The 18,982-nt window shown below is 42.9% G+C and overlaps 1 protein-coding gene across 8 annotated transcripts in view; it reads left to right on the plus strand.

Annotated features, from left to right (window-relative positions):
• Cep250 (centrosomal protein 250) overlaps positions 1–18,982 on the plus strand; it is a 47,728-nt gene that overhangs the window by 14,684 nt on the left and 14,062 nt on the right. For 5 of the 8 annotated variants that reach the window (XM_021729567.3, XM_021729566.3, XM_040275898.2 and 2 more), the window contains 16 exons: positions 579–675; positions 2,792–2,899; positions 3,420–3,581; positions 4,096–4,274; positions 4,570–4,752; positions 6,552–6,696; positions 7,494–7,640; positions 8,558–8,788; positions 9,569–9,762; positions 9,967–10,094; positions 10,306–10,475; positions 11,511–11,678; positions 12,070–12,204; positions 14,993–15,136; positions 17,343–17,476; positions 18,830–18,968. In XM_021729567.3, coding sequence (XP_021585242.2) covers positions 579–675; positions 2,792–2,899; positions 3,420–3,581; positions 4,096–4,274; positions 4,570–4,752; positions 6,552–6,696; positions 7,494–7,640; positions 8,558–8,788; positions 9,569–9,762; positions 9,967–10,094; positions 10,306–10,475; positions 11,511–11,678; positions 12,070–12,204; positions 14,993–15,136; positions 17,343–17,476; positions 18,830–18,968 — 2,464 coding nt within the window. Of the gene's footprint in view, positions 1–578; positions 676–2,791; positions 2,900–3,419; positions 3,582–4,095; positions 4,275–4,569; positions 4,753–6,551; positions 6,697–7,493; positions 7,641–8,557; positions 8,789–9,568; positions 9,763–9,966; positions 10,095–10,305; positions 10,476–11,510; positions 11,679–12,069; positions 12,205–14,992; positions 15,137–17,342; positions 17,477–18,829; positions 18,969–18,982 lie in introns of those variants that run through there. The other 3 variants (XM_021729568.3, XM_078051676.1, XM_040275899.2) reach the window with 3 other exon arrangements.

Here is an 18,982-nt window from a genome sequence, read left to right on the forward strand (position 1 = left end):
GTTAAGTGCCCCTGAGTTCCATCCCAGTACACCCCATCCCCACCCCCTGGCAAAAAAAAGAAAGAAATACTTGTTTAGCCACCCACATGATGCCAGGCACTAAGCTCCATGATATAGTGTTAACCAATAAAGATGTCACTGACTTTAGAGTAATATCAGGGAGACTGACCGTATTCTATCCGAATCACCCCTCCTTTTTCCCTATCAGAGTCAGAACCTTGGGCTGGAGGGACTTGGGACTATCCCATGTGTCAATTTTGATATTCTTATTGGCTTCAGGGTGCTTGACTTCAAGATCAAGCGAGGCCTGGAAGGGCCTGGGCCAGGGCTTTCCTTCAGCTCTTGGCCCCCAAACACGAGTTCCAGCCTTGAGATGTGGTAAATCCCTGCATGTGTTTGAGTGGCTTTTGGCTTCCTGCTCCCAGTTCAAAGCTAGTAGCTTCACATGGTATTCAGGGAGTGCCCAAGGGATTCTGGGGGGCTGCAATGGAAGTGTCTTTGGGGCTGGGGTGTGCTGCATAGTAGCTTTACCTGCTCCATGAGATGCCTAAGTGATAGTGCTGTGCTCTTCTCGTTAGAGTGACGGAGCTCTCTGCTTTGCTGGCCCATTCTCAGAAGCAAAATGAAGAGTATGAAAAAATGCTAAAGGCTCTGAGAGAGACAATGGAGATCCTGGTACATAATCCTTTGTTCTGGAAAAGAATTGGGAGTGGGCTTGTAGGTTCCTTCCTCCTTTATAAACAGGTAGTATAGAATACCACTAAATGTTTCTTAATGAAGTTCTCCAAAGCCAAAAAAATAGATTTTGATTGAATCTGACAATAAACCCATGAATTTATTCATTCAAAAAATATTATTAACTGTTCACTATCTCAACTGTTTTCCTGGGAAAATTATAATGGCATATGGATACCATGTGTTCTTTTCAGAGAGAAGTAGCATTTACTTTAAGAGACACAATGTCAAATTAGCAGGTTACCTGGGAAATAAATGAGGAATATGGCAATTTTTAGCCTGGAACAAAAGGACTTGAAGAAGTCAGGGTGTCTGTCTTCGCACATGGAAGTCTGACATTGGGGAAAAAAGATTGATGCATTTAATGTTTTCCAGGACAAAACCAATATCAGAGGTTAGATATCATAGGGTAGGAGGTTTAGCTCACAGCTAGAACTACTTGAATGGTCTGTCTTTTTTTTTTTTAATATTTTTTTAGTTGTTGACAGACCTTTATTTTCTTCATTTTCTTATACGTGGTGCTGAGAATCAAACCCAGTGCCTCATACATATCAGGCAAGCGCTCTACCACTGAGCCACAATCCCAACCCCATTGAATGGTCTGTCTTATTAAAGGAGCAAAGCTTTGATTACTGACTTAACATGTGACAGGGATGTTATTAAAGAAGTTCTTTAAAGTTGCATGTTAGAACCTCTGGCTTGATTCCATATTTTCCTTTATTTCTATGAATTTTCAGATTTCTGATTTTAAGCAGCTCCTGAACCCCTATCTATATTCACACCCCTAATTTTTTCATCCAGACTGGGGTCACCTGGGAGCTGGACTTGTTTTGTGTTTTCTTGATTTCTTTCTTTTTTTTTTTAATATTTTTTTTAGTTGTCAATGGACCTTTATTTTATTTATTTATATGCGGTGTTGAGACTCGAACCCAGGCAAGCCCTCTACTGCTGAGCCATAACCCCAGCCCTCTTGATTTCTTTTTGTCAAGAATTTGCCAGTTCAGACATCCATGGGGCTTAGAAGTAAGTGAATGAAATGGATGAGTTGCAATACTTCTTATTTTCCAATGCTATCTTGTTTAGTTTTCAGTAAAGCAGGGGAAACTTGAGTTCAGTACTAAGGAAACAGTGAGGAATGGCAAGGAATGAAAGACCCCAAATAAATGTCTCATCTTGAGGAGGTATCCGTTGTTCAACTTCAATAAATAATTACCATCTAAGAATGGGGGCTGGGTGTAGCTCATTTTTAACTTTTTTGAGAGAAGCCAGAACTTCAGACTTTTTGTAAAGTCTCTCCCTTTTTGATTGAATGTTGATTCAAATTTTGGCTAAATAAAACATCACTACAGGTCTGTGTTTTCAAGCCTAACATAAGTGCAGTAGGAAGAGAGGAAATTTGAGTCTTCAAGATTATTACTAGCTTTGGGGCTAGAGCTGGTTTATAGCCATGGTTCTCAGGCATCGATTTACTATTTGGAGGCAGCGGCCATCCCCCATCCAATAATAGCTGACATCTGTTGAGTGTTTGCTTTGTATCGGCACGATGTTGTAGAATTTATGTGCAGCTTTTAATTTAAGACTCCAAAAAAACTTATGAAATAGTTGCTGTTAATTATTCTTATTTTTAAGAGAAAAGTTCAAAGAAGGAATTGCTGAAAGTTACCAACCTAGTAAGTGATAGAGCAAGAACCCTAACCTAGGCAGGCTAATTTGGAGCTTTTAATCACTTCATCTGAACTTTTTATCATCACGTTGCATTGTCTTCGGACTTCTTGGAAAAGTGGGGTTGACAGAATGAGCAGAATAAGACTTTGGTTGATTTGGGGTCTGTAATTACAAATTATTTTTTGAGAGTTTGGCTCTTAGGCTCTATTCTTTTTTTATATTTTTTATTTTAATTTTTTTAGTTGTAGATGGACACAATATCTTTAATTTTATTTATTTGTTTATTTATTTTTATGTGGTTCTGAGGATCAAACCCAGGGCCTCACACGTGCAAGACAAGCACTCTACCACAGAGCTACAGCCCCAGCCCTCTATTCTATTCTTTATGCAGGAGTCAAATCACACAGAATTAATGGAACATGAGGCATCTCTTAGTAGGAATGCCCAAGAGGAGAAGTTGTCTTTACAGCTGGTGATCAAGGAGATAACACAGGTACTGGTAAGCCTGCTGTCATGGTACCTAGGTAATGCTTCATTCCTCTCCCCAGTCTTCCATGTTCTCTCACATGCCTAGATTTCCAGTCTCTGAGGTTTGGACTTAGGGTCTTGTGGGATGAATGCTCTGTATTTGAAGATGAGATCCTTAAAGGATAGGTAAGCATTCATATCCTGGCACTATGTGGTGGGACAGGACCTCTTTCCTGTCACCAGCTGCAATTCTCAAGCCAGAGAATGGATTCTGGTCTTTTGTCACTTCAATAGCCTCTTCTTCCTTTGTTCCCTTATTTATTATTATCTCAGAGAATGTTCTGGCCTTGTTGCTAGTCTTAGATTTGGGTGACCACAGGTGGAGTGTTGAAGAAATGATCCTTTTTTTCTCTCAGATACCTACTCTAACCCTCAGGGAAAGGACCCGAGAAGGAAAACCTCAGATTCTTCTGGCTGTAGTGTGAGCTAAGCTCCTGCATGAACTCTAGGCTTCAGTCAGTAGGTGGTGACAGTGTTGTGTTGGTTTTCAGGCCTTGGTGGAAGAAGGGGACAACACTGGCCAAGGCTCTGGTCATGAGAGCTCCTTGAAATTGGACTCTAGTGGCTTCTCCTCCCACTTTGATTCCCAGCATCCAGACAAAGCTCTTACTCTGGTGCGTTCAGTGCTGACTCAGAAACACCAGGCTGTACAGGTGAGGCTCCCTAGTGTTCCTCAGTCAATAATGTGGCAGATGCCCCAAGTACCTCCCTAGCGTGGACTATCCCTTTCAGTGGACCAGTCATGAGGTGTCTATTCAACACCCCAGAGTGCTCCTTAGAATTTCTCCATGTCTGCCCAGTTATACTGTGGGTAACAGGCTGATTCTCCATGCCTGTGGCAACTTCACATTGTACAACAGTGTTTATTACTATGAAAAGAGCTCTGGTAGAGTATGGGTATGAGTTCCCCCAATCTGAGGGACCTAGGCACACTTGCCATCCCCCCATGCCACTGTACTTTTGAAGATGATGAACTCTTTAACACTCTAGAGCTCCAAAAGCAAATAATCCCTTGTCCTCCGACTCAACCAGTCACATCTCTATTCCCAGCTTGCCCTTGTACCAATGCCTAATCTCGTGTCCAAATGGACTTTCAGACTTCTGAAATCCCTCCTTTGCCCTTGCCCTCTTGCTTATCATCTCGTTTCTACTGCTGTCCCTCCACAGGACCTAAGGCAGCAGCTTTCAGGCTGCCAGGAAGCAATGAGCTTCTTGAAGCAGCAACATGATCAGTGGGAGGAAGAGGGCAAAGCCCTGAGGCAGCGGCTGCAGAAGCTCTCTGGGGAGCGGGATGCTCTGGCAGGGCAGACTGTGGGCCTCCAGGGCGAGGTGGACACTCTCAGCAAGTGAGCAGATGGGCTGTTCATCCCTACTCCCATGTCTGGTTTCTGTCTTCATCCACACCCATTTACCAGTACCCATTATATCTTTGGTCAGCTCCTCCTGACATCCCTGAGATCCAGGGCTGCTTTGCTTTGTGTTCTATTTAACAAGCTTTTGGGTTTTTGTGTTTTGAAATGATTAAAAAACAGTTTCCTGCTCAAAGGAAAGATGGAATGTTCTCCTTTGACCTTGTGATGTCTGCTTCCAGCAAGGATTTTAGGTCCCAAGATCTGCTCATTTCTGGTCTCTTCGTTCCAGGGAGCGAGAGCTCCTGCAGAAGGCCAGGGAAGAGCTGCAGCAGCAACTAGAGGTGCTGGAACAGGAAGCATGGCGGCTCCGAAGGGCAAATATGGAGCTGCAGCTGCAGGGTGACTCTGCCCAGGGGGAGAAGGAGGAGCAGCAGGAAGAGTTGCACCTGGCTGTTCGGGAGAGGGAGCGTCTGTAAGTGTGACCAGTCTCGTCCTCTCTGGCTTTCTTTTGGTTCCACACTCCCCCACCTGCTCCTCTATTTTAGAAAGTGGACTGTCTAGAAGCCTAGCACAGAATGGGTAAGATTAGCTTACTACTTTCCTTTGCAAAGTTCATCTAGACTTTGTTGAGCACCCATAGAGATGAGGCACTGTGAGGAATATAAAAATGAATAACAGATAGACCTCATCTCAAGAAACTTGCAATAATGGAGAAGACACAAGTAAACAATTGTGAAATGAGAGTAGATGAAGTATAAGCTAAATAGGCATTCGAGCCTGTTCCTTTCGTAGTATAAGAGTAACAGTAAATTATTGAGAACCAGGAAGAGCTTTAAGGAGTAGGAGATGGTTTGAGTAGGACCTTGACCTATTTTGATAGTGAATAGGAGAGAGGATAAAGGAACAGAATAGCAAAGAAAAGGAAGCAAGAATGTTCGTGGCATGTTCGGAATAGGCTGGGATGCTAACAGATGAGACAGGGAAGTAATGGGAAATAAACTCTGCTTTCAAGAAGGGAATTTGAGAGTCAATATTAAATCTATGAATTCTCTTATATGATGTTGCACAAGGAACAGGGACTTTAGAGCTGAATGAAAGCTTGGTTTAGATTCTGGATCTGCCATGGGCAGATTATTTGTAAAATGGGGATAAGACTATTTACCTTGAAGAATTAATGGAAAGAAGTGTTTTAGAAAATGTCAGCATAGAGCCTGGCATACAGTAGGTCTTGAATAACTGGTAGCAGGGTTATCTTTTCTTTTCTTTTTTTAAAGAGAGAGTGAGAGAAGAGAGAGAGAGAGAGAGAGAGAATTTTAATATTTATTTTTTTAGTTCTCGGCGGACACAACATCTTTGTTGGTATGTGGTGCTGAGGATCGAACGCGGGCCGCACGCATGCCAGGCTAGCGCGCTACCGCTTGAGCCACATCCCCAGCCCCAGGGTTATCTTTCCTTCACCCTTGGTATATTCCCCTCCTCTTCTGTACCATGCATCTAGTGGGCATGAAGAGGATAAACTTGAAAGACTGCCAAAAGGGTCATGCCCTGTCCTAGGAAGGATCTCCCCTGCACCAGGTAGAAGGCAGACAATCTGCAAATAGTTATATTTTTAAAACTTTTCTTACCTGACTTGATGACATAATTATATGATTCAAAAGGAATTTTAAAAGATTCACAAAAGATAGACATATGAAGTCTTACTTCCATCTTTGCTTTCTACATCCTGTTTCCCTTCCTCCTCTAAACTATTTAAATTAATTTCTTGTTTATCTTTCCCATGCTACTTCATGCAAACATAAGCATAGATTCTTCTTTCTCTCACTTTTTTTGCATAAATAAATGTATACATTTTGCTTATATATATATTATATAAAAAATGCATATGTGCCAGGCACAGTGGCACACACCTGTAATCCCAGCGGCTTGAGAGGCTGAGCAGGAGGATTGCATGTTCAAAGCCAGCCTCAGCATTGGCAAGGCACTTAGCAATTCAGTAAGACCCTGTCTTTAAATACAATACAAAATAGGACTGGGGATGTGGCTCAGTGGTTGAGTGCCCCTGAGTTCAACCCCCAGTACCCTCCCAAAAAAAATGCACATGTGTACTATTCTTCATTGGACATTTTTCACTTAGCATATTAGAGATCATTTCTTATCAGTTTTTGGAGATTTTTCTCATTCTTTTGCATAGAAAATGTAATTATATTCATGTTACCTTTTGAGTGACCACTTCCAAAGACTTACTCTAGCCCCATCTTCTTCGTTTCTCAGTCAGGAAACACTGGTGGGCTTAGAAGCCAAGCAATCAGAATCACTCAGTGAGCTAATCACACTTCGGGAAGCTTTGGAGTCAAGTCGCCTGGAGGGGGAGTTACTGAAGCAAGAGCAAGTGGAAATGTCAGCAGCACTGGCCAGGGTGTGTAGGCCTCCTCTTTACTTACTGGGTGGATGGCTTAGGAAGTTGGGTTCCCAGAAAAAGGGCATGTAGCCGCCTCGTTCTCTTTGCCCTTTAAGCTGTGACCCTTGGGTTTCTTTCCTCCATTCCTAGCCTGCTTCTGGGTTCTCTCCCTCTGAATGTACCCTCTATGTTGGAATTAGATGATGGTTATGTCAGTCTCTTAAAACCATTCAGTGGCTTCCCAGCTCTGGAGCTGCATTCAAAGACTTTTGTCATCTGCCTCAAACTGTGTATCTAGCCTCCCTGTCCACTCCAAACCCACCCTAACCCCTGTTGTCCTTTGTTCCATGTAGCATTAGTTGCATTCTCAGTTTTGTTATGTTCCTTCTTGACTCTAGTACTCTGCATATGCTTTTTCCTCTGCCTGGACTGCTTCTTTCCTTCCCCTTTAACCAGGAACTGTTCCTCATCTCTCAATACCCAACTTAATTTTTAACTCCTCTACCAAGCATTTTTGACTCTTCCAAATTGAATGAATGACTTCTTTGAGTTCCCCAGAGCACTTTGGGTCTATATTTCTATAGTGTCCTCACAATTGTGCTTGTTCATTATGTCTGTGCCTCTATGCTGTGAGTTACTGTCTTATTCCTCAATGAAGGAATAAATGGGCAAAGGGAAAACTTGTTTAGAATATAGGGGAAGGGATGGAGTGCTAACTGATATTTGCACCAAAAGCAACAGGTGTTGGGAATGTGAACTGTTTACAGTTTTAAGAAAACTAGGAATGGGAAACGCTTTAACCCTCTGATTTGTAGGCAGAACAATCCATTGCAGAGCTTTCAAGTTCTGAGAACAGCTTGAAGGCAGAGGTTGCCGATCTTCGGGCTGCAACTGTCAAGCTCAGTGCCTTAAATGAGGCTTTGGCCTTAGATAAAGTTGGACTGAACCAACAGCTTCTCCAGGTGAGCAGAGATTTGTCTGATCTCCATGCAGGGCTGGAACCTGACTGAGATGCCAGTGACAAGCAAAGCTGATGCCCATATTAGGGCAGACTCCTTAAGGGATTAGCTCCCAAATGTAGTTTTGTTTCTTTTTTCTTTTTCTTTTCTTTTCTTTCTTTTTTTTTTTTTTTTTTTTCTGGTACTGGGGCACTCTACCACAGATCTATACCCCCAGCCTTTTTTATTTTGAGACAGGTTCTTGATAAATTGCTGAGACTGACCTCAAACTTGAGATCCTCCTGCCTCAGCCTCCCTAGTAGCTGGGATTATAGATGTGCACCTCCATGCCTGGCATCAAACAGTTCTGAAATGAACAAAAGGAACATTTACTGTACACTGGAGAGCAAAGAATTAGATTTGAGAATTAGAAATACTCCTGTCCCACACTTCTAGCAGAATCACCTTTGTATAGGCTTTAGGGAGAGTCATCAGAACTGGGAAGGGATTGATGTCCTCTGGAAGCAAGACCAGGTTTTTAATCCTATTAGGTGAAATATTGGCAATCACCAGAAAATAATCCACCAAAGAGCCTAAGTCCTCCAAAATCTCTATAGGTTATAAATTTAACCTATAATTTTAGCAAAGGACCGTACTTACTCCCCCTGTTCTCTTGAGCTCCAGAAATATTCTGTTCTATTATTCTGAATTATTTGAGAACAGAATTTTGCCTTTTTTAAATCTCCATCCCCAGCATCCAGCCTGTCCTGTACTTAAAATACAAGCACCAGATCAAATGAATGGATTTCCCCCCATCTTCATTTTTGGAGAATAGATTCACATCTCACTTGGATTTTGGTTTTTAGCACTTGAGACCCGTTAGGGAAACTTTAACCACTTGTCTTTAATGACCTGTACCCCCTTTCCTTTTTGGCCAGTAGTTGGAGCATGACAACCAGTCTGTGTGCAGCAGAGTAGAGTTGGCAGAGCAGGCGAGAAGTGCTTTGCAGGTGGACCTGGCAGAGGTAGAGAGGAGCAAGGAAGCACTGTGGGAAAAGAAAACTCACCTGGAGGCTCAGCTGCAGAAAGCTACAGAGACTGGAGCTGAGCTGCAGGCAGAGCTCAGGAGCATCCAAGAAGAAAAGGAAGAAATTAAAGAGAAATTAAATGAGGTGAGAAGACAGTTATACAGTGGACACCATTAATTAAGATACTACTCATTGTAAAAAAATAAAACATGATGAAAATGACTCAGGGAAAGTCTTATTTCCTAGAAATGACCAATGTTACTTGTTTGTGGTCTATCTTCCTATTTTTTAAAGTAATTCCTACAAGAATCTGCTGATTCCTTACTTCTTCCTACCCACCAGTTTGAATTAGATGCTTCTCCTATATGCTCTGCCAACACCTCATGCTTATTTCAACATCTGCACCATTCATTCTACAGTTATCTGTTTCCATGTCCGTCAGGCAAGGCTGTGTCTTATTATTGAATTCCTTTGGCTGTTAACTCAGTGCTGAACACATAACAAGGCTAACCAGTACATTTATTTCTTGAACCAATGAATGACCTGGCCCAAAGGTCATCGTTTCCCTTCACCAAGCCTCTCATAATAATTATACATAATCTTCCATTTCAGAATCCCTTCCTCAGGTCACTGGTCACTTTCTTCCTGGTATTATATGCATCTTATTTCTGAAAATTAAAAGTTCTTATGTGCAGGTCTTCTGTCCCCAGCAGAGAGTCTTGCTCATAGAAGAGCATACTTTCAGGGCTGGGGTTCTCTGGGTTGCTCAGGGAAACAGATAAATGCCAGTGCTATTAAATGAGCAACATTCAGATTTACAGTGCTGGGCCCAGAATCTCTGAAGTGCCAATGGCCCTAACCTGGTATTAGCAGACCAGGGGAATTTTGCCTCTACTCTATATCTCACCAATTTCTTCCCCTCAGGCACTTTACCAGCAGGAGGCAGCTACAGTTCAGCTTGAACAGCTGCATCAGGAAGCAAAGCGACAGGAGGAAATCCTTTCCAGGGCAGTCCAGGAGAAAGAGTCTCTAGTAAGAGAGAAGGCTGCTCTAGAGGTGCGGCTGCAGGCTGTGGAGAGAGACCGCCAGGACCTTGTTGAACAACTTATGGGGCTTAGGTAAGGCTTTGATCCAGTTCAGCCAAGCTTAGAGAGCTTCACAAGGCAAAGGGTAGCCCTAAGTATATGACTTCCAAATGAATTATGAATTTATAATTGCCCCTGCAACTTCTCCTGGTAGCCAGTACTTAGAACTCCACTCCTTTTAAGGAAAGGTAAGGGCATTGATGGGTAAGATCTCTTCCTGTTTCCTAAACTTCACAGCTCGGCCAAGGAACAGCTGGAGAACAATCTGTTTGAGGCCCAACAACAAAATTCTGTTATAGAGGTCACCAAGGGACAGCTAGAGGTCCAGATTCAAACTGTCACTCAAGCCAAGGAAGTAGTCCAAGGTGAGAACCCAAATGGGATGGGGCGTGCTCTATCCATGGGGATGGTGAAAGTCAGGAATGCAGTGGGATGCTATTAGAGCTTTTCTGCAGCCAATGCAGGGCCTCTGAGATGGGAGTTGCTCATAAGGTTCATGGGGAGCAGAAGAATATTATTAGGTAAAAGGATCAGGGACAGAGGCTCAGAGAGCTGATCCTCTTTCTGGAATCCTAGGGGAAGTGAGGTGCTTGAAGCTAGAACTGGAAACTGAGCGGAGCCAAGCAGAGCAGGAGCGGGAGAGAGCAGCCAGAAAGTTGGCCCAGGCTGAGCAAGATGGGCAGATGGCCCTGGAGCAGCAGAAGGTGGCCCATGAGGAGGAGGTCAAACAGCTTCAGGAGAAATGGGTAGGTGGTGAATGTGGCTGGGGTTGGGAGAGGCAGACGTGATTTCCCTTCTGTGAATGTGCACCACCTGCTGACTCTTGGTCCAGGTGTTCTGCTTACAAGAGTGGTTTGGACAGCATGGTATAAATAACTTCTAGATATTAAATGAGTTAATAGCTGGGCACGGTGGAACATACCTATAATCCCAGCAAGTTGGAAGGCTGAGGTGGGAGGATCATGAGTTCAAAGCCAGCCTCCCAACTTGGGTGGGCCCACCAGCATGCTGAGCATAGTGCCCACTGTATTTACCAGCTTTTGATGAAAGAAGTGGTCACTTGCCTGGCTCTTACCTACCCTCTGAACTCATTCAAGACAAACCTGCCAGGTGCACTCCTAGAAATTATAGACTGCCCACAGCCTGCACAGCGTCAGTAGCTTGCTAGCATTGCCTACTGCACCTGCAGGACTCGGAATCTTGGCTACATAAGGCTGGCAGGGGACATAGTGGGGCAGTGCACAATGTTGCCACAACCTTGAGATCTCTCCTCACCTCACAAACTCTTCTCACCCTGGACCTTCCCCCTACTGTGATCCCTCACCTGACCCTGTGCTCTATCCTCATGCCACACCAGCATTGTTTTCTTGATACTTACCTTCCCTAGCCATGACACCTTTCCCCACATCCTTTCTCACCTTATTTGATTTTTTTTTAAGAGAATTTTTAATATTTATTTTTTAGTTCTCGGCAGACACAGCATCTTTGTTGGTATGTGGTGCTGAGGATCGAACCCGGGCCGCACGCATGCCAGGCGAGCACGCTACTACTTGAGCCACATCCCCAGCCCCTTGATTTTTTTTAATAAATCTCATTTGACTGCAAAAATTTAGTGAGACAGATAAGGCAGATTATTAAGCATTACTTTAAGTTGAGGAAACAGGCTTAGCGGGGTATCGGGCTCACGTAGCTAGTAGTAGAGAGATTGTACTTTCAAACCAGTTCTTTTGCCTCCTCTTCCCACCCATTCGGTTCTAACAGCATTTCCTTTGCATGGCCAGGAGAAAGAGCACTTCCGGCTTCAGAAGGAGCTGAATAAGGCCCTGGAGAGCCTAGAGAGAGAAAGAATGGAGCTGGAAATAAGGCTGAGGGAGAAACAAACAGAAACTGAAGCCATCCAGGCACAGAGGGAAGAGGAACGGACCCAAGCAGAGAGTGCCCTCTGCCAGGTGGGAAGCTAGGACAACTGGAGTGGCACATCCATTACCATTAGTGACCCCAACTATTTTCTTTTCCTGTCCTTAGAGCAAGCTATAGAAGGGCTTCCAGAAGAGAATGTAGTACCCACTTAGTTGCCAGCGAGCGGGGTGTTCTACACCGTTAGCTGCAGGGCTTCAGTATGTCGTACTTCCTGAAGGAGGGCTGACATTTACCACATCCTGTCAGCTTGCAAACCAGTGGCTACCTTCATACTTCCTGGTTCTCAGTCAGTGGGCTCAGACCTTCCTTTGCCATCAGCCCCCACCCCATTTTCTGGAGGGGCCCTAGAGCAGCAGCTGGGCTGTGCTTTTAGCCTCCTGGGTGAGCATGAAAACCCTTGCCCTTTCTACTTCTCCACAGATGCAGCTGGAAACAGAGAAGGAGAGAGTGTCCCTCCTTGAGACACTGCTACGGACCCAGAAGGAGCTGGCAGATGCCAGCCAACAACTGGAACGGCTGAGGCAGGACATGAAGGTTCAGCAGTTAAGAGAGCAGGTATGGAGGGTGGTCTTAGGCGTTCATTCACCCATTCAACAACTAATAGTACTTTAGCACTTCCTATGCACCAAGTACTAGGCTATAGGCTGACGTGAAAAGTACATAAAGGGGTAGCTCAGTGGTCAATGTGATAGACCTGGTCACTGCCCACAAGAAACACTGTGGTGGCAGAGACAGATGTGAAATGAGCAGACACAAAATAAATGATATGATCGTTTTATAATTAGTTTATAATAACTGTTCCAATAGAAATAAAAAGAATGATGTAATTGAGAGTAGTTCAAAGGAGGCCTCTTAGGACAAGGTGGGCAGGGGAGACCTCACTAAGAAAATGACATTTGAGGGCTGGGGTGTGGCTCAGTGGTAGGGCATTCGCCTAGCACGTGCAAGGCCCTGGGTTTGATCCTTAGCACCACATTAAAATAAAGGTGTTGGGTCCAACTACAACTAAAAAATAAATATTAAAGAAAGAAAATGACATTTGAAGGGCTGGGGTTGTAGCTCAGCAGAAGATTGCTCACCTAGCATATGTGAGGCTCTGGGTTCCATCCTCAGCACCACATAAAAATAAATAAATAAAATAAAGGCATTGTGTCCAACTATACCTAAAAAGTAAATATTTTTAAAAAAAGAAGAAGAAAATGACATTTGAGCTGAGACTTAAAGGTTAAAAAGAAGCTAGCCAAGCCAGGCACAGTGGTGCACACCTGTCATCCCAGAGGTTCGGGAGGCTCAGGTAGGAGGATTACAAGTTCAAAGCCAGCCAACTCAGTGAGATAGGGCTTGGGATGTGACTCAATGTCAAGTGCCACTGAGTTCAATCCTTGGTACCCCTACCCCCCATCAAAAAAAAAAAAAAAGGAAGCTAGCCAGCAGGGCATGGTGGCATATGCCTGTAATCCCAGCCACTTGGGAGGCGAGGCAGGAGGATCCTAAGTTCCATGTTAGCCTTAGCATCTTAGCAAAGCTCTAAGCAATTTAATGAGACTCTGTCTCAAAAAGAAAAACTAAAAAGGTCTGGGAATGTGACTCAATGGTAAAGTGCCCCTGGGTTAAGTCCCAAGTTAAGTCCCAATTATACCCCAAAAAAAGAAGTTAGATATATGGTATACACAGAAGAACCTCAAAAACATGCCAAATGACAGAAGTGAGACACAAGAGGCCACATTATGTTTCCATTAATATAAAATGTCCAGAGCAGTCAAATCTACAGAGACAGAATGTAGATTAGTGGTCGAGTCAGGGTGGCAAATGGGTAGTGACTGTTAATGGGGTGATGAAAATGTTCTGCACTTAATCGTGGTGATAGTTCAGAATTCTGTATATACTAAAAACTACCAAATTGGCTGGGTATAGTGGTGCATACTTGTAATCCCAGCTTCTCAGGAGGCTGAGGCAGGAGAATCACAAGTTCAAGTCCAGCCTCAATAACTTAGACCCTATCTCAGAATAAAAAAGGTAGAATGCTCTTGGGTTCAATCCTCAGCACCAAAATAAACAAAAACACTGAAATGGCATACTTTTTGTTGTTCTTTTTAGATTTACATGACAGTAGAGTGTATTTTGATTTATTATACATTTATACATACATGGGGTACAAATGTATAATATATCTAATTAGGATCCCATTCAAGCAGTTGAACATGATATTGAATTTCTGAATGGTATACTTTTTGTTATGTGTGGGGGTTTTTTTGTTTGTTTGTTTTTTGTTGTTGTTATTTTTGGTACCAGGGATTGAACTCAGGGGTACTTGACCACTCACTGAGCCACATCCCCAACCCTATTTTGTATTTTATTTAGAGATAGGGTGTCACTGAGTTACTTAGTGCCTTGCCAGTGCTGAGGCTGGCTTTGAACTTGCAGTCCTCCTGTCTCAGCCTCCCCAGCCACTGGGATTACAGGTATTGAAATGGTATACTTTTTACAAGTTAATTGGATGGTAGGTGAATTTTATCTCAGTAAAGGCTTTAAAAAGAAAAAGAGAAAAGAAAGAAGCCAGACATTTGGAGAATACTTCAGAGGATTTAGCTTTCTGAAGGGCCCTAGGACAGATAGAAAAGGGCTTGGGAAGTTCAAGGACAGAAAGCAGTGTAGCTTCAATGTGATGTCCTCAGGGGCAAGTGGAGAAGTAGGCAGGAACCCTACCTCAGCCAGAGTAGAAGCTTAGGTTTCATTTAAAGGCAGTAGGAAACTGTTGGATGGCAATTAGAAAGCAGGTATGGGGCATGATTTTATATGTGTGTGTATGAGTGTGTACATTTTTTTTTCCTTTTTTCTTTTGCAGTGTTGGGGATTGAACCCAGGGTCTTGAATATGCTAGGCAAGCATTCACCCATCAAGCTACATTGTCAGCTCTAGATACAATTCTCCATTGAGTCAAGTGGAGAAAGAGAATGAAGAGAGAGTATGTGTGTGTGTGTGTGCATGTGTGTGTGCGTGTGCGTGTGCATGTGTATGTGTGTGTGTGTGAGAGATAGAGGCATCAAGTGGAAGTAGGGGGATGGTCAGGAGGCTGTTGGTATAGTCTGGGTGATGAAACACTACCAACTCGGGGCCCCTGACTCAGAAACCTGGGTGACCCTGTGCACAGTATGAAGTAGGAGAGCAAATAGGAGGCAAGGAGTTAAGGTGGGAAAGACATGGATTGCTGGAATGACATGGATCTGCCTTAGCTTTTGTCAACCCAATAGAAAAAAACAAAACGTCTGTATGTATCCAATGCAGGTTTCAGGACAAAGGCTCAAGTATACGTCACACTCCCTGATGTATTCTCCCTCTGCAGGAGACCACTGGGATGCTGCAGACCCAGCTCCGCGAGGCTCAGTCGGAGCTGAAGGAGGCAGCACAGCAACACAGAGATGACCTTGCTGCTCTCCAGGAGGAGGGTAGCACCCTGCTGCAGGACAAACTAGATCTACAGAAGCAGGTCCCTGCTCTTCTCCATCCTGCTGCTGAGCTCAGGAGCACAGGGATAGGCCACAGTACCAAGTGGATAGTTGAAGGGTGCTCAGAGCTAAGCATGTGTCTCTCGGTGCCCTGGAGTAGTACAAGTGGCCTTCCATATCCATGGGTTCCACATGTTTGGGAAAAAATTGCATCTGTATCACATGTGCACAGACCTCTTTCTCTAAACAGAGTATAACAACTATTTACATTGTATTAGGGATGATAAGTCATCTAAAGATGATTTAAATGTTACGAGAGGGTGTGCCTAGGTTATATTCAAAAACATGGTGCAATTTATATAAGGGACTTGAACATCTGCAAATTTTGGTGTCTATTAATTCTAGGATGCTAAGTAACCACTGTAACTCTTTCTTTGAAGTGATCTAAACAAAGCTAGGTTTTTCTCAGGCCGTCCCAGTTCTGATTGTTCTTCCCATCCTCATCCTGAATCCAGTGTTGTTATATATCAGGTTGCTTTTCTTTCTTTCTTTTTTTTATTTTTTATTTTTAAATATATTTATTGTAGAGACTTTCAAAAGATGAGTTACACACAAAAATATCTATAGTTACATTATTATGATATCTTAATTTTTTTAGAATTCTTTTCTTTTTTATTCTAATTTGTTATATATGACAGCAGAATGCATTTCAATTCATGTTACACATACAGAGCACAATTTTTCATGTCTCTGGTTGTACACAGTAGAGTCAACACCATTCGTGTCTTTAAATATGTACTTATGGTGATGATCTCCATCTCATTCTACCATCTTTTTTATACCCATGCCTCCTCCCTTCCCCTCCCACCCCATTGCCCTCTAGAGTTCATCTAATCTTCCCATGCTCCCCCTCCCAACCCCACTATGAATCAGTCTCTTTATATCAATAGAGAAAACATTTGGCATTTGGTTTTTTGGGATTGGCTAACTTCACTTAGCATTATATTCTCCAACTCCATCCATTTACCTGCAAATGCCATGATTTTATTCTGTTTCATTGCTAAGTAATATTCCATTGTGTGTATATACCACATTTTTTTTATCCATTCATCTATTGAGGGGCATCTAGGTTGGTACCAAAGTTTAGCTATTGTGAATTGTGCTGCTATAAACATTGATGTGGCTGTGTCTCTGTAGTATGCTGTTTTTAAAGTCCTTTGGATATGGACCAAGGAGAGGGATAGCTGAGTCAAATGGTGATTCCATTCCCAGCTTTCCAAGGAATCTCCATACTGTTTTCCATAATTGGCTGCACTAATTTGCAGTCTCACCAGAAGTGTATGAATGTGTCTTTTTACCCACCTCCTCACCAACACTTATTGTTTGTGTTTTTTTTTTTTTAATATTTTTAGGTGTAAATGGACACAATACCTTTATTTTATTTGTTTTTATGTGGTGCTGAGGATCAAACCCAGGGCCTCACACGTACTAGGCAAGCGCTCTACTGCAGAGCCACAACCCCAGCCCTTTGTGTTCTTAATAGCTGCCATTTTGACTGGAGCGAGATGAAATCTTAGAGTAGTTTTGATTTGCGTTTCTCTAATTGCTAGAACTTTGGAACATTTTTTCATATATTTGTTGATTGATATAATCATCTTCTGAGAGGTGTTTGTTCAGTTTCTTGTCCCATTTATTGATTTGGCTATTTGGTTTTTTTGGTGTTTAGCTTTTTGAGTTCTTTATTACCCTAGAGATTAATGCTTTATCTGATGTGCCAGTGGTAAAAATTCGCTCCCAAGCTGTAGGCTCTTTACTCACCTGATTGTTTCTTTTGCTGAGAAGAACCTTTTTAGTTTGAATCCATCCCTTTTGGGGGTTACTTTTCTTATTCAGTCTGATTTTTCTTATCAGAATCCTATATCAAATGATGTTCTGATTTTTTGTTTGTTTGTTTAAAAAAATGTAATCACTACACACTTTCCCATAATTTTGCTTTTGCTCTTTAGCCAAGATTTTATTTATATCTGCCTGTGTGCAGTATTTGTGAGCCTGGGAGACAGATGGCCGGTCTGATTGGTACTGGGAAGGGGGTGGCTAAGAATAGTTTAGGAATTGGTGGGAAGAACCTCCAGAGCTTTAGAGATAAGCCACTGAGTGGGTTCTTGCAGGACCCTAAAGCTCTACTAGAAGCATCCTCCCATTGTTCCCCTGCCCTGTCATCTGGTCCATATCCCCTTAATCTTTCAGGTGGAGGACTTGAGGTCTCAGCTGGTGGCCCAGGGTGACTCCCACAGACTAGAGGAGCAGGAGGTTCAGGAGAAGCTGAGAGAAGCCCAGGAGAGTAGCCGAATTCAGAAGGAACTGGAGAGGGAGAAAGCCAGGTAGGCTAGACAGCCATGGAGGTGTTTTTGCTTTTCTGGCTGACAGTTCTGACAGTTCTTTGTGCAGGTCACCTCATCTTCACGTCTCCAGTTCTGAAGGATACAGGTACATGTGGAGAGGACATGTCTCTGTCTTCAAAGCTTACACTTAATTAATTTAGTAAATAGCATCCATTATGCATCAGATACTTTCAGAGTGGGGGATATAGTAATAAGACATTGTGGCCCCTGACCCAATAGAATTTATAGTTTTACGAAGAAGACTTTAATCAAATAATTCTCCAAACACATTAGTGCAGATTATGACATACAGTGTAGAGGAAAGAAATACGGTGTTGAAATGGAAGTGAGAGAGGGGAGACCCACTGTAGAAAGTTGTTAGTGAAGGCAACAGTGTCTCATGACACTATTTAAATCAAGCACTGAAGGATGAAATGGAGCTATCTGTGCCAAAGGATAAAGGAAAGTTCTATACAGTAGGAATAGAAATTATGCTCAGAGACCCTGAGCAGATGAAAACTTAAAATGTTTGGTGAAACTCAGAGTATGGTATAATGAGCATAGTGAACAAGGAGAGTGGGATAAGTCCTTATCATTCAGGAAGCTGTAGGCCATGGCAAGGAATTGGTAGATTATATCTAGTAGGAAACCACTGGAAGATTTCAAGTAGGGAAGTTGATATAATTCAGCTTATGAGGTATTAGAAGAGACAGTTAATGGCATGAAACAGCAGGCAACAGAATGGAGAGCGACATACATTCTCAGTGCTGCAGGAGTTTGAGAAAGGACAGATCTTTTGGTGAATACAGTGTCGGGTAGAAGACAAGTCAGGAGGCTGGTATAGGTGTCCAGATGAGAGATGCTGATGCTGAGCTGAGGCAGGTAGAGGAGAAGGGAAGGGAGGAAGGGGTTCAAGGGATGTAGAGTTAGAATCAATTATATATAGTCACAGATTGAATGTGGGCAGGATGAAAGGAGAGTTCTGCTGTGGTCGTGGTTTCTATGTTGGGACACTGAGGATGAAGGTACCACTTCTGAGCTAGGAAACATGGTAGGAGATGAGTGGGGAGTTGAAGGTACACAGGGGATGAAGATTAGTCATGTTGAATTTGAAGTACATGCATAGGTACATGTAGAATGTAGCATAGAATAACCTGTGAAGTTGAAATGAGGTGTCATGCATGAAGTGATGCTTAGTAGGTGCTCAGTAAATGGTAGCATGTATTGCGACACTATACTCATTATCATTAGTATTTCTATTTTAATTATTTATGCTATGTTTAGAACAGTACAGTAAGAAGGTAGTTTCTTCTCCTTGAGAGTATGACAGCCCTGTGACCCTTTTCTTCTTAGCCTGACTCTGTCACTGGTGGAAAAGGAACAAAAACTCCTTGTTTTACAAGAAGCTGACTCTGTTCGACAGCAAGAGCTGAACTCCCTGCACCGTGACATGCAAGAGGCTCAAGAAAGGCAAAAGGAACTCAGTGCTCAGGTACTCCCCACTGT

This window comes from Ictidomys tridecemlineatus, chromosome 5 (assembly GCF_052094955.1).
Source record: "Ictidomys tridecemlineatus isolate mIctTri1 chromosome 5, mIctTri1.hap1, whole genome shotgun sequence".
In the NCBI taxonomy this organism is placed as follows: domain Eukaryota; kingdom Metazoa; phylum Chordata; class Mammalia; order Rodentia; family Sciuridae; genus Ictidomys; species Ictidomys tridecemlineatus.